This window comes from Palaemon carinicauda, chromosome 18 (assembly GCF_036898095.1).
Source record: "Palaemon carinicauda isolate YSFRI2023 chromosome 18, ASM3689809v2, whole genome shotgun sequence".
In the NCBI taxonomy this organism is placed as follows: domain Eukaryota; kingdom Metazoa; phylum Arthropoda; class Malacostraca; order Decapoda; family Palaemonidae; genus Palaemon; species Palaemon carinicauda.
The window spans coordinates 16,724,442-16,739,958 of NC_090742.1; the positions used below are offsets into that span (position 1 = coordinate 16,724,442).

The 15,517-nt window shown below is 30.9% G+C and overlaps 2 protein-coding genes across 4 annotated transcripts in view; both read right to left on the reverse strand.

Annotated features, from left to right (window-relative positions):
- Positions 1 to 15,517, reverse strand: part of LOC137657633 (band 7 protein AGAP004871-like) — a 980,999-nt gene that overhangs the window by 716,568 nt on the left and 248,914 nt on the right. The gene's annotated exons all lie outside the window — the stretch shown is intronic.
- The window catches only part of LOC137657182 (myb-like protein D), a 111,743-nt gene continuing 106,367 nt past the window's right edge, over positions 10,142 to 15,517 (reverse strand). The window contains exon 2 of the mRNA XM_068391527.1: positions 10,142 to 10,236. Coding sequence (XP_068247628.1) covers positions 10,142 to 10,236 — 95 coding nt within the window. The remainder of the gene's footprint in view (positions 10,237 to 15,517) is intronic.

A 15,517-nucleotide genomic window follows, 5' to 3' on the forward strand; every position in this document is an offset into this window, starting at 1 on the left:
ATATAAATAGAAAGCTGAGATAATTAATTCATCGAGACAGAGAGAGAGAGAGAGAGAGAGAGAGAGAGAGAGAGAGATTCTTGTTTAAGATAGACTTGATTTTGCCTAGTTTACGGGAATTTAACATACTGGACTACAATTTACTGTTTATATGTGACATGCGTTTTGCCTCTACCCGTGAATTATAACGTATTTTAACTTTATTCAATTATGGTATTTATTGATTTCCTTGCCCTACTGTATATTGAATGATAATTATTCTGCTCTACATAAAGACGATGAATAAAGAACATGAATGAATGTAAGTAATAGCAAAAGAATTTCATCCTTATTATATAGTAAGACAATCAGAGTAAAGTAATGCGCGTAGACTTCTCTTCTGTTTTACTGGATAGGAAAAGAAAACAACTATAGTTATAAGGATTCTTATACAAATCTTTTTATTATTATTATTATTATTATTATTATTATTATTAATATAGAGCATAAAAGGGATTTTTAAACATGTGGATTAAATTGTTTCGTTATCATAGAGGACGCCTCTGCCTGGACGAGAAAGAGATTCAGTGACCAGAGAAATAGTAAAGAGACAAATTTTCCTCGTAATCCTGTAATGTTACAATTCCTTTACAATTACATACATCCATTGTCGTCAAATTTATCTGTTTTTCTTTTTCATATAGATTCATATTTTAGTGGAATTTACATTATTATTAGAGGTGATTTAGGAAATTAGATTAAGGAATATCGAATACAAGAAAATCAAAATAAATTACTATTAAATCGAATAAAAAAAAAAAGATTGATTTATATAGATTGTGATTGTTTTTAAATTTCCATTATTATCAAAGAAGATTTGGGAAATTAGGTTAGGAAATATAATGATGAAATATCGAATACAAGAAAATCAAAATAAATTACTATTATCGAATAAAAAAAAATGAAGATATTAAGATTGATTAATATAATTTACATTATTATTAAAGGTAATCACGGACATTAAATTACGAAACATAATGATATATTAAATGCAAGAAAATCAAAATAAATTACTATAAAGAACTTAAAATATTAGATTGATTAATGTAATTTACATTATTATTAAAGGTAGTTTAGGACATTAAATTACGAAACATAATGATATATTAAATGCAAGAAAATCAAAATAAATTACTATAAAGAACTTAAAATATTAGATTGATTAATGTAATTTACATTATTATTAAAGGTAGTTTAGGACATTAAATTACGAAACATAATGATATATTAAATGCAAGAAAATCAAAATAAATTACTATAAAGAACTTAAAATATTAGATTGATTAATGTAATTTACATTATTATTAAAGGTAGTTTAGGACATTAAATTACGAAATATAATGATGTATCAAATACAAGAAAATCAAAATAAATTACTATAAAGAACTTAAAATATTAGATTGATGAATGTAATTTACATTATTATTAAAGGTAGTTTAGGACATTAAATTACGAAATATAATGATGTATCAAATACAAGAAAATCAAAATAAATTACTATAAAGAACTTAAAATATTAGATTGATGAATGTAATTTACATTATTATTAAAGGTAGTTTAGGACATTAAATTACGAAACATAATGATATATTAAATGCAAGAAAATCAAAATAAATTACTATAAAGAACTTAAAATATTAGATTGATTAATGTAATTTACATTATTATTAAAGGTAGTTTAGGACATTAAATTACGAAACATAATGATATATTAAATGCAAGAAAATCAAAATAAATTACTATAAAGAACTTAAAATATTAGATTGATTAATGTAATTTACATTATTATTAAAGGTAGTTTAGGACATTAAATTACGAAACATAATGATATATTAAATGCAAGAAAATCAAAATAAATTACTATAAAGAACTTAAAATATTAGATTGATTAATGTAATTTACATTATTATTAAAGGTAGTTTAGGACATTAAATTACGAAACATAATGATATATTAAATGCAAGAAAATCAAAATAAATTACTATAAAGAACTTAAAATATTAGATTGATTAATGTAATTTACATTATTATTAAAGGTAGTTTAGGACATTAAATTACGAAACATAATGATATATTAAATGCAAGAAAATCAAAATAAATTACTATAAAGAACTTAAAATATTAGATTGATTAATGTAATTTACATTATTATTAAAGGTAGTTTAGGACATTAAATTACGAAATATAATGATGTATCAAATACAAGAAAATCAAAATAAATTACTATAAAGAACTTAAAATATTAGATTGATGAATGTAATTTACATTATTATTAAAGGTAGTTTAGGACATTAAATTACGAAACATAATGATATATTAAATGCAAGAAAATCAAAATAAATTACTATAAAGAACTTAAAATATTAGATTGATTAATGTAATTTACATTATTATTAAAGGTAGTTTAGGACATTAAATTACGAAACATAATGATATATTAAATGCAAGAAAATCAAAATAAATTACTATAAAGAACTTAAAATATTAGATTGATTAATGTAATTTACATTATTATTAAAGGTAGTTTAGGACATTAAATTACGAAACATAATGATATATTAAATGCAAGAAAATCAAAATAAATTACTATAAAGAACTTAAAATATTAGATTGATTAATGTAATTTACATTATTATTAAAGGTAGTTTAGGACATTAAATTACGAAATATAATGATGTATCAAATACAAGAAAATCAAAATAAATTACTATAAAGAACTTAAAATATTAGATTGATGAATGTAATTTACATTATTATTAAAGGTAGTTTAGGACATTAAATTACGAAATATAATGATGTATCAAATACAAGAAAATCGAAATAAATTACTATAAAGAACTTAAAATATTAAGATTGATGGATGTAATTTACATTATTATTAAAGGTAGTTTATGACATTAAATTACGAAATATAATGACAACTTGAATACAAGAATTCAAAATAAATTACTATTATCGATACAAAGAAAAAAAATACTAAAACTGATTAGAGTAAAATATTATCTGCAAAGAATCTTCGAACAGCATTGCGTCCCTTTTTATCCAAACTTATTTTTCTTCTTCTTTCTCCTCTTCTTTTTTAATGTTTGCCTCATAAACAGATTCCTAAAACCACAGACTCTCCTCTTCGGTGGAGTCTCTGGCGCAGTAAGGGCCTGAAAACTGCAACGGTATTTTATGCTTACTGGGTTACAGTGAGAGGCAAAAGTGCCTTTTTGTTTTGGCTGGGGCCAACAGATTCGTAACTAACCACCTCCTTTCTCGACGGAGAGTGGAGTGGACAGGCGAGGAAGTTTGGACGTTAGCTATATATCTGTTTGTCTTGTCTATATATCTATCTACAGTATATATATATATATATATATATATATATATATATATATATATATATATATATATATATGTGTGTGTGTGTGTGTGTGTGTGTTTGAGTTTTATATGTATGCATTTTATATATACAGCATATACAGTATACTATATATATGTATATATATATATATATATATATATATATATATATATATATCTACAGTATATATATATATATATATATACTGTATATATGTATATATTCGTATACTGTATGTGCATGTATATATATATATATATATATGTGTGTGTGTGTGTGTGTGTGTGTGTGTATGTGTGTATGTAAGTGTGTAATCACAACTACCCTGGATAGGTACGGTCCTCGGACACCCCTTTAAGGGTATACTCGGACGCGAACGACCCCGACGCCAAAAAAAATTCTTGAAAAATCAGTTTGTGCAGTAACCTCCTTTTTTCTTTTGCCAAAAAAAACTTCAATGAATGCTTAAAACAACTGTATAGATAAATACTACTCATCTGCAGAAAAACTATTTATTATAAATATTTTAAAAAATTAAGTAGAAAAAAAAAAGACCTGACATAAAAATTCATAAAAAAAAGTTTATACATATATACACAAATCCTTTTAGGAATTGATTCTTGAATGTTTAGGACACATCTTGATGTATTTTGGATGAAGTCAGACCCATGGAGGTGAAGATCTGAAATGAGAAAAAAAGGGTAACTTTTTTTGGCCAAAAAAATTTGTCCAAATTTCATGAATTTTTTTGGGTACCCAAATGAAATAGGAAGTGGCTAATTTTTTTTAGGGAATAAACATATGTTATCCTAAAATAGAAATATGTAAAAAAATCTTCATTATTTTGTAAATTACATTTATATCAGGGGCCATATCTAAAGGTAATTTTTTGAGTACTTATAAATTCCGTAAAAAAATACATATATTTAATATATAATATGATATTTATGCAGGTAAAAATATACCAAAATATCACAAATTCTATAGGGAACAAGAATATATATAGATAGGGCAGCTTACGCTTCGGATATGTCCACAAAATGGCCGCCAACCACACTGACTCAGACTCCCTAATCTGCCACTTGAAATGTAGGAAGGGTATGTCAATTTCAAGGTGTTATTTACTAATCTAATTATTATTGGATATGCATAAAAATTGTATGGTGGGTTGCTGGATAATTGTCGATTATTTTACGACTATAAAATTAAAATTCTGACCCCAAAAAATTTTTTTGAAGGGAAATAAAATCGAAAAAAAAAATGTAAAACAATATTTTAGCTAAAAAAATTTGATGATATTCAATCAAAAAAAAAGTAAACAAAATTTTCCGACAAATAAACATCTAGAGGAATCATTACTCTGTGATAGTTCCTTAGTACGTAGTAATTTTGAAAGAATTGGGAAAAAACGAAAAAATGGCAATCACCGGAAAATCGAACACATACCTATATATACGCCATATCTGGCTAAAAAAAAGATAGGCATGGGTAGCCAGATCATCTAGAAACACTTTCCAACACTATAAAAATATAAGTTTTGCGACACTACTTGCCAATTCCTTACGGTAACATGACTAAGCAAAAAAATGCAAAACAAATAAAAAGGAGCACTCGAGGAAAAATGGCTAACATTCTAATATACGGCATTTCAGAGAAAAAAAATTCAGCCACGTGCTAGGCAAACCATCAAGGCACATTTTCCGACAAATAAACATCTAAATGAATAATTACTCTGTGATAGTTCCTTAGTACGTAGTAATTTTGAAAGAAATGGGAAAAAACGAAAAAATGGCAATCACAGGAAAATCGAACACATACCTATATATACGCCATATCTGGCTAAAAAAAGAAGATAGGCATGGGTAGCCAGATCATCTAGAAACACTTTCCGACACTATAAAATTATAAGTTTTGCGACACTACTTGCCAATTCCTTACGGTAACATGACTAAGCAAAAAAATGCAAATAAATAAAAAGGGGCACTCGTGGAAAAATGGCCATTCTAATATACGGCATTTCAGAAAAAAAAAATTTCAGCCACGTGCTAGGCAAACCATCAAGGCATATTTTCCGACAAATAAACATATAAATGAAATATTACTCTGTGATAGTTCCTTAGTACGTAGTAATTTTGAAAGAAATGGGAAAAAACGAAAAAATGGCAATCACAGGAAAATCGAACACATACTTATATATACGCCATATCTGGCTAAAAAAAAAATAGGCATGGGTAGCCAGATCATCTAGAAACACTTTCCAACACTATAAAAATATAAGTTTTGCGACACTACTTGCCAATTCCTTACGGTAACATGACTAAGCAAAAAAATGCAAAACAAATAATAAGGGGCACTCGCGGAAAATTGCCCAACATTCTAATATACGACATCTCAGATAAAAAAAAAGACATGCACGTGTTAGCCCAACCATCAAGGCACACTTTCTAACACATAAACATGAAAAAAAAAATGAATAATATACGGCAATTCCTTACTACGTAGTAAATTTTTACAAATATTGAAAAAAAACAGAAATTGGCAACCGCAGTTAAATACCCAATATACCAATAACTACGTCGTATCTGACAAAAACAAAATCACGCATGGGTAGCCAGATCATCTAGACACACTTTCCAACACTAAAAAAGCAAAAGTTTTACGACACTATTTCGCAATATCTTACGGAAAAATGACTTGGCAAAAAAATGAAAAAAAATGAAAAAGGGACACTCGCGGTAAAATGCCCGACATTCTAATATACGACATCTCAGATAAAAAAAAAGACATGCACGTGTTAGCCCAACCATCAAGGCACACTTTCTAACACATAAACATGAAAAAAAAATGAATAATATACGGCAATTCCTTACTACGTAGTAATTTTTACAAATATTGAAAAAAAACAGAAATTGGTAACCGCAGTTAAATACCCAATATACCAATAACTACGTCGTATCTGACAAAAACAAAGTCATGCATGGGTAGCCAGATCATCTAGACACACTTTCCAACACTAAACAAGCAAAAGTTTTACGACACTATTTGGCAATATCTTACGGAAAAATGACTTGGCAAAAAAATGAAAAAAAATGAAAAAGGGACACTCGCGGTAAAATGGTCCTCGTGGTGATGAACGACATTTTAACTAAAAAAAAAAAACATGCACATGGTAGCCAAACAATCCACCAAGACTTTCCACAACTGATAACCTATACAAGTTGCACCATTCTACGACAATTTCATAATACGTAATAACTTTGATAATTATGCAAACTACCCTAGAAGGGTAAACTCGGACGCGAACGACCCCGATGCGTCTCAGAAATCGGGGAAGGAGTACAGCTACAGCAATGCACATCTGGACACTACTAGAGCGTGTAGGGGAGACACCTCCTGCAGGTCGATCACCCACAAATTCAGTCACGGGGGTGAGTCACGTGAGAAAAACCTGTTTTTTTTTGACGCTCGGGGTCGCAAACGACCCACCGTACCTATCCAGGGTTAATGGCACAAAATACGTATTTGATATAAGTAAGATGCAATTGTAAAATTGCTTGAAGATAGTCGTCCATTTTACTGGATACGTGTAGTAATACAAATGTTACCTAAAGATTATCCTGTATCAAAATAATTTCCGTAGTTGAATCCACAATTATAAGAAAAAGTCTAATTTTTAATTACATTATTTTCAAACAAATTTGAGATCTTTCAATTATATCATATGAGAGGTGCTTTCTTTAAAGCAAAACATCGTCAGGACTTTGGAAGGAAGTCAGAGAATTTGTAATAAAAAGTCTTAGAATTTATGATAGGAAAGTTTGAGAATTTATGATAGGAAAATCTGAGAATTGATAGTAAGTCTGAGAATTTGTTGTAAGAAAGTCTAGGAAATCTGAGAATTTATAATAAGAAAGGGAGAATTTATTATGAGAATGGTAGAATTTATAATAGGAAAGTCTGAGAATTTATAGCAAGAAAGTGTGAGAATTTATAAAGAAAGAAGAATTTATGATAGGAATGACTGAGAATTTATGATAAAGTGAGAATTTATAATAGGAAAGTCTGAAAATTTATAGTAAAAAAGACTGAGAATTTATAATAAAGTGAGTTTATAGTAGAAAAGTGAGAATTTATGATGAAGTGAGAATTTATAATAAAGAGAGAATTTATAGTAGGAAAGTCTAAGAATTTGTAATAAGAAAGGGAGGATTTATAGTAGGAAAGTCTGAGACGTTATAAAAAAGAAAGTCTGAAAATCATAATAAAATAGTCTGAGAATTTATAAGAAAGTCTTAGAATTTATAATAGGACTGTCAGGGAATTTATAAAAAGAAAGTCTGAGTAATCATAATAAAATAGTTTGAAATTTATTATAAGAAAGTATGAGAATTTATAATAGGAAAGTATAAGAATTTATAAAAAGGAAGTCTGGGAAATCATAATAAAATAGTCTGAGAATTTATAATAGGAAAGTCGGAATTTATAAAAAGAAAGTCTGAGAAATCATATTAAAATAGTCTGAAGTTTATAAGAAAGTATTAGAATTTATAATAGGAAAGTCTGAGAATCTATAAAAAGGAAGTCTGGGAAATCATAATAAAATAGTCCTAGAATTTATAATAAGAAAGTCTTAGAATTTTTAATAGGAAAGTCTGAGAATTTATAAAAAAGAAAGTCTGAAAATCATAATAAAATAGTCTGAGAATTTATAATAAGAAAACCTTAGAGTTTATAATAGGAAAGTCTGGGAATTTATAAAAAGAAAGTGTGAAAAATCATAATAAAATAGTCTGAAATTTATAATAAGAAAGTATTGGAATTTATAATAGGAAAGTCTGAGAATTTATAAAAAAGCTGTTTGGGAAATCATAATAAAATAGTCTGATAATTTATAAGAAGAAATTCTTACAATTTTTAATAGGAAAGTCTGAGAATTTATAGAAAGAAAGTTTAAGAAATCATAATGAAATAGTCTTAGAATTTATAATAAGAAAGTCTTAGAATTTTCAATAGGAAAGTCTGAGAATTTATAAAAAGGAAGTCTGAGAAATCTTAATAAAATAGTCTGAGAATTTATATGAAAGTCTTAGAATTTATAATAGGAAAGTCTGAAAATTTATAGAAAGAAAGTCTGAGAAATAATAAGATAGTCTTAGAATTTATAATAAGAAAGTCTTAGGATTTTAGTAGGAAAGTCTGAGAATTTATAAAAAGGAACTCTGAGAAATCTTTATAAAATAGTCTGAGAATTTATAAGAAAGTCTTAGAATTCATAATAGGAAAGTCTGAGAATTTATAGAAAGAAAGTCTGAGAAATAATAAGATAGTCTTAGAAGTTATAATAAGAAAGTCTTAGGATTTTAATAGGAAAGTCTGAGAATTTATAAAAAGGAACTCTGAGAAATCTTTATAAAATAGTCTGAGAATTTATAAGAAAGTCTTAGAATTCATACTTGGAAAGTCTGAGAATTTATAGAAAGAAAGTGAGAAATAATAAGATAGTCTTAGAATTTATAATAAGAAAGTCTTAGGATTTTAATAGGAAAGTCTGAGAATTTATAAAAAGGAAGTATGAGAAATCTTAATAAAATAGTCTGAGAATTTATAAGAAAGTCTTAGAATTTATAATAGGAAAGTCGGAGAATTTATAGAAAGAAAGTCTGAGAAGTCATAATGAAAAAAGTCTCAAGAATTTATATTAAAAGACTGAAAATTTACAATAAAGAATTGAATGCCAACCAAACCATTAACACGTCATGGAAAGAGGATAAAAAAAAATAAGGCAACAACAGAAGAAGTCCGGTGTCGGCCAGGAGTAGCAGCAATAAAACAATCCATATAAAGGCAGTGAGAAAAGTATTGGACCCTTCCATAAGGGAAGTTTTCCAATAATGCTCCTTGTATTGATGAGAACACCCCCTCCCCCTCCCCCCCCCCCTTTCCCCTCGACTTCCTTCCCACTTACTATTAAAGATGGAGTTTTCTCCTCTTTCTTTGCATCACCTGAGGGCCTGGGAAGTTGAGATACTACTGCCTCTGCAAGGGGTGTTTGTTTATTTATTTCTTCTTCCTCTTTGTTGGTGGGGATTCACTTACGGTTTCGGATGTCGTGATCATGAAATTATAATGTGAAACATAGGTGTTTTTGGTACTGTTTCTATATAGTTTTATTTGTTTTTTGTCTTTTTGGTATTTTTGCTTGATGATAATTGTTTATTTGTTTCTTCTTTTTGTGATTTCATTCGGATTATATTTACATACATTAGAATATTATGATTAACGAAATTTTCAAGGAAAACCTAGTTTTGGTACTGTTTCTATATTATATATATATATATATATATATATATATATATATATATATATATATATATATATATATATATATATATATATATACACTGTATGTTTTCATGTTTAGATTTGTAATTTTTATATGAACGTTTTGAATACTAAAATATTAAAGAAAAGCCAAAATGTGTTACTTCCTCAAGGAAATTTTATTTATTTATTTATTTTTATTTTAACTATTCTCTTACCTTTTTTTCCTGTAGAATATTATTTACATATATGTAAATATCTGATTGTTGAAATATTAAATAAAAACCAGGATGACGTGGTACTGCCTCTATACAATTTTATTTATTTATTTCTTCTTATTCTTTGTTGGATGATATTTACATATATTTGAGTGTTAAGATTATTGAATTTTTAAAGAAAAATCAAAATGTGTGGCACTGCTTCCGTGAAGTTTTATTTCTTCTTCTTTTTCTTCTTCTTCTTCTTCTTCTTCTTCTTCTTCTTCTTCTTCTTCTTCTTCGTCTTCTTCTTAGTTGGAGGATATTCGGCTGCATTGGGAATGTTTTGGTTATTGAAATATTGAAGGAACTCCCAGGAGTTGAGAAACTGCTACCATGAAGAGTTGTTTACTTTTCTTGTGTTTTTTCTCCATTTTTTCACAATCATCTTCGTTTGGAATGTTTATATATTATGTAAACATTTATGTTAATCTTCCCCATCTCTTAACTCTGTGAATAGTGATGGTAGTGTATTTGACCTTATAAAGCTACTGAGAATTAATTAGTGTAAACATATATGCCAAGGAAGTTGTTTAGATAAATATTTACTTCTTTTGAAGAGCGCGAAGTCTTCAGAGGAAAATTAGGTTTTTCTGTTTATATAATCGTATTGTTTGTCGATTATGGAACCATTTTTCCGTATTAGGAAATGGTTTATTCTCGAGAGGAGATCAAGCTCAGTTAGCTGATTACCGTTATGTTTTAACAGGTAGTTGATAAGGGGAGTAATGGAGAATCATGTTAATTTTGGTATTCCAAATATAATTTTGTATGGGAGTAACGTTAATGTTAATTTCAATATCCTTACGCAATATGCAGGGGAGTAATAATCAAAAAAATTTTATTTACGAGTTGCACTTATAAAAGATTTATTCTTAGTATACAGTTAATTTATTACTGATAGGTATGATTTCATTGTCATAACCTTTGAACTGATATGTAGTCACGCTGTTATTCAAGTTTATGAGAGTATGAAATTAAAATATTCAATGTACTATATTTTAATGAAGCTTTTAAAAGTCTTTCCTCTTGTATATCGATTGATCCCATTATCAGATGGCAATAAAGAAATATTAAGGAATATGAGACTGAAATAATAAAAAATCTTTTAGTTTTTAAAAATTTTAACATTCATATCCATCGTGATGTAACTGCTACTTGAACAAATGCTTATATACGAATTCGTAAAATATAGCTTGGATACATATTTACTTGCAAATTGCTTGAAAGAGACCAACCTACCTTACACCTCTCTTCTTTTATTACCAAAGCCCCATTTGACTTCAAATCGAAGTCTGCCACTTCACTATTCCCTCGCTCTAATCCTATCATCAGGCGATCTTCGGTCTGACGAAGATTCTATTCAGATGAGACATGGTTTTGCCTCTCAAGGTCCCAGCCTGCATTAGCATTGGGACCATCTGCTGCTGCAACTTACTTAGTGGACGACGCCAGGGAAGGGGAGTGGGTGGGGGAGTGGTTGGGGAGGGGAGGAAGCGATTAAGTGGCTCTGGCCTTCTAGCTAGTACAGTAATAATATGTTCGCTTACCATTCGCATGGCAGCAGATCGATCCCAGCCCGGGACCGTGAATTTAAGCTGTTTACTGGAAAGGTCACTGCTGTGCTTGGGCACCACGGTGGGGGAGGGTAGGAACTGATTAAGTGGCTTTTAGCCTCTTGGCTAGTACAGTAGTAACATGTTCGCTTACCATTCGCATGGCAGCAGATCGATCCCAGCCCGGGACCGTGAATTTAAGCTGTTTACTGGAAAGGTCACTGCTGTGCTTGGGCACCACGGTGGGGGAGGGTAGGAACTGATTAAGTGGCTTTTAGCCTCTTGGCTAGTACAGTAGTAACATGTTCGCTTACCATTCGCATGGCAGCAGATCGATCCCAGCCCGGGACCGTGAATTTAAGCTGTTTACTGGAAAGGTCACTGCTGTGCTTGGTCACCACGGTGGGGGAGGGGAGGAACTGATTAAGTGGCTTTTAGCCTCTTGGCTAGTACAGTAGTAACATGTTCGCTTACCATTCGCATGGCAGCAGATCGATCCCAGCCCGGGACCGTGAATTTAAGCTGTTTACTGGAAAGGTCACTGCTGTGCTTGGTCACCACGGTGGGGGAGGGGAGGAACTGATTAAGTGGCTTTTAGCCTCTTGGCTAGTACAGTAGTAACATGTTCGCTTACCATTCGCATGGCAGCAGATCGATCCCAGCCCGGGACCGTGAATTTAAGCTGTTTACTGGAAAGGTCACTGCTGTGCTTGGTCACCACGGTGGGGGAGGGGAGGAACTGATTAAGTGGCTTTTAGCCTCTTGGCTAGTACAGTAGTAACATGTTCGCTTACCATTCGCATGGCAGCAGATCGATCCCAGCCCGGGACCGTGAATTTAAGCTGTTTACTGGAAAGGTCACTGCTGTGCTTGGTCACCACGGTGGGGGAGGGGAGGAACTGATTAAGTGGCTTTTAGCCTCTTGGCTAGTACAGTAGTAACATGTTCGCTTACCATTCGCATGGCAGCAGATCGATCCCAGCCCGGGACCGTGAATTTAAGCTGTTTACTGGAGAGGTCACTGCTGTGCTTGGTCACCACGGTGGGGGAGGGGAGGAACTGATTAAGTGGCTTTTAGCCTCTTGGCTAGTACAGTAGTAACATGTTCGCTTACCATTCGCATGGCAGCAGATCGATCCCAGCCCGGGACCGTGAATTTAAGCTGTTTACTGGAGAGGTCACTGCTGTGCTTGGGCACCACGGTGGGGGAGGGTAGGAACTGATTAAGTGGCTTTTAGCCTCTTGGCTAGTACAGTAGTAACGTGTTCGCTTAGCATTCGCATGACAGCAGGTCGATCTCAGCCATGGACCGTGAGTTTAAGCTATTTACTGGGAAGTCTACTGCTGTGCTTGGGTACCACGGTGGGGGAGGTTAGGAAGCTATTAGGTGACTTTTAGCCTCCTGGCTAGTACAGTAGTAACATGTTCGCCTAGCATTCGCATGGCATTAAATCAATCGCACCCTGGGACCGTGAGTTTAAGCTGTTTACTGGGAATGCCACTGCTGTGCTTAGGCACCACAGTTGAGGTTGGTCTTACCCGGGTGAAGTTCTGGTGAGTATCTATTCTCATGAAACTGGAACTGAAACCAGACACCATAAAAGATTTAAAGGCCGATCATCAATGACAGAGGCAAGGGACAGTGACATTGCTCTATCAAGCAGGACAATGTCCTAGAGACTGACAAGCACCCAAGCCCCTTCTCTATCCAAGCTATGACCAAGGAGGACCAGCAGACATATAGGCTCCACTAAACCCTTCATCCTTAGCTCACAAGGAGGGTGAGGTTGCAGCGACCAAAGAAACTAACGAGTTTGAGTGGGACTCGAACTCATGTCTGGCGTTCAGCAGTCAGGGACGTTACCACATCGGCCACCACAGCCCTAAAACACCCTAAGAAGTATTATCATCACATAGTTCACTACTCGACGAACTGAAACATAGGACGAGGGACGGTTTTGCTTGATGAACTCAGAGTGGGCGAATAATCGCGATCTTGATTTCGTTGGTTTATTTTGGGGCGTCGCTTTACTGATGCGGAAATCAATATGTCGCCGCGGGGAAAGGTCATGTCACTTTTCTTCATAGAGAAGGAACTTTCCAGGTTTCGGGAATTTTTTTTTTTTCTACAGTTTTATCATGATTATTTGCATCAGTTTTGATTAATGATTACTCTCGCATTTATGGCAATATCTAAATGACAAACAATTGGCTACGCAGATTCATATTTGCCTGAGGTATTTCACGTTTCATCGCAAAAACCATTTTTTTTTCCAACCCCCCCACACACGCACACACACGCACTCTCTCTCTCTCTCTCTCTCTCTCTCTCTCTCTCTCTCTCTCTCTATATATATATATATGTATATATATATATATATATATATACATATACATATATATATATATATATATATATACTGTATATATATATATAAATAAAAGAGAGATTAGTTCACCAAACATTTAATTGAGGTCCAGAAATCGCTAGGAGAGTTGGAAGACCCAGGCCTATATGGCTGAGGACTATGTAACGAGATGATGAGTGGAGAAGTATTGATTTAAAAGCTTAGGATAGAGACGACTGGCGAAATCTAACCTACGCCTTTTGTGTCAATAGACGTAGGAGGAGATGATATACATACACACACATGTATATATATATATATATATATACACACATTACATGTATACATATATATATATATATATATATGTAGATATATATATATATGTGTGTGTGTGTAGATATATATATATATATATGTGTGTGTGTGTAGATATATATATATATATATATATGTGTGTGTGTGTGTGTGTGTATGTGTATGTATATATAATTCAAAATTGCAAGTAATATCTACAAAAGAATATTTTTTTCTTTTTTGTGCAGTAATCTGAAAATTCATATCTGTTTAAGAGGCTTTTTTCTGCTGTGCCATTTTATAAGCGAAATCGGCTTTTTATTAGACGAATAAATTTCACAAGGAAAATAAAGTAAAAAATGTTTTGAAAAATGTCATAATTCGATGAAAATGAGATTCATGAGAAATGTTCTTGATGATGTTAATATTTTTTACTGTATTCCTGTAATTTGACTCATAAAGGGATTTTTTTTTTTTTTTTTTTTTTTTTTTTTGCATTTTTGAAATGTATATTAAAAAGAGTCGGTGAACAGTGACATTAATTAAATAGTTTGTTATTATTGTTATGCGAGATGAAATGTTTAAGTGCTTCGTGATTACATTTTTTTTCAAGATGTTTTGTCATTACATTGTTTTCCAAGTCAGTGTATAACGTGTTATTCATTAGGATGAATTATAAATTATTTGTAATTTTTTTTACATAGATTGATGTAACATAAGTCAGTGCAAAACGTGTAAATCATTAGGGTGAATTAGGAATTATTATTTTTAATTATTATTGCATAGGTTAATGTTACATAAGTCAATGCAAAACGTGTAAATCATTAGGGTGAATTTTGAATTATTATTTTTAATTATTATTGCATAGGTTAATGTTACATAAGTCAGTGCAAAACGTGTAAATCATTAGGGTGAATTTTGAATTATTATTTTTTAATTATTATTGCATAGGTAATGTTACATAAGTCAGTGCAAAACGTGTAAATCATTAGGGTGAATTTTGAATTATTATTTTAAATTATTATTGCATAGGTTAATGTTACATAAGTCAGTGCAAAACGTGTAAATCATTAGGGTGAATTTTGAATTATTATTTTAAATTATTATTGCATAGGGTTAATGTTACATAAGTCAGTGCAAAACGTGTAAATCATTAGGGTGAATTTTGAATTATTATTTTTAATTATTATTACATAGGTTAATGTTACATAAGTCAGTGCAAAACGTGTAAATCATTAGGGTGAATTATGAATTATTATTTCAATTTTTTTACATAGATTGATGTAACATAAGTTAGTGCAAAACGTGTAAATCATTAGGGTGAATCATGAATTATTATTTTCTAAAAAT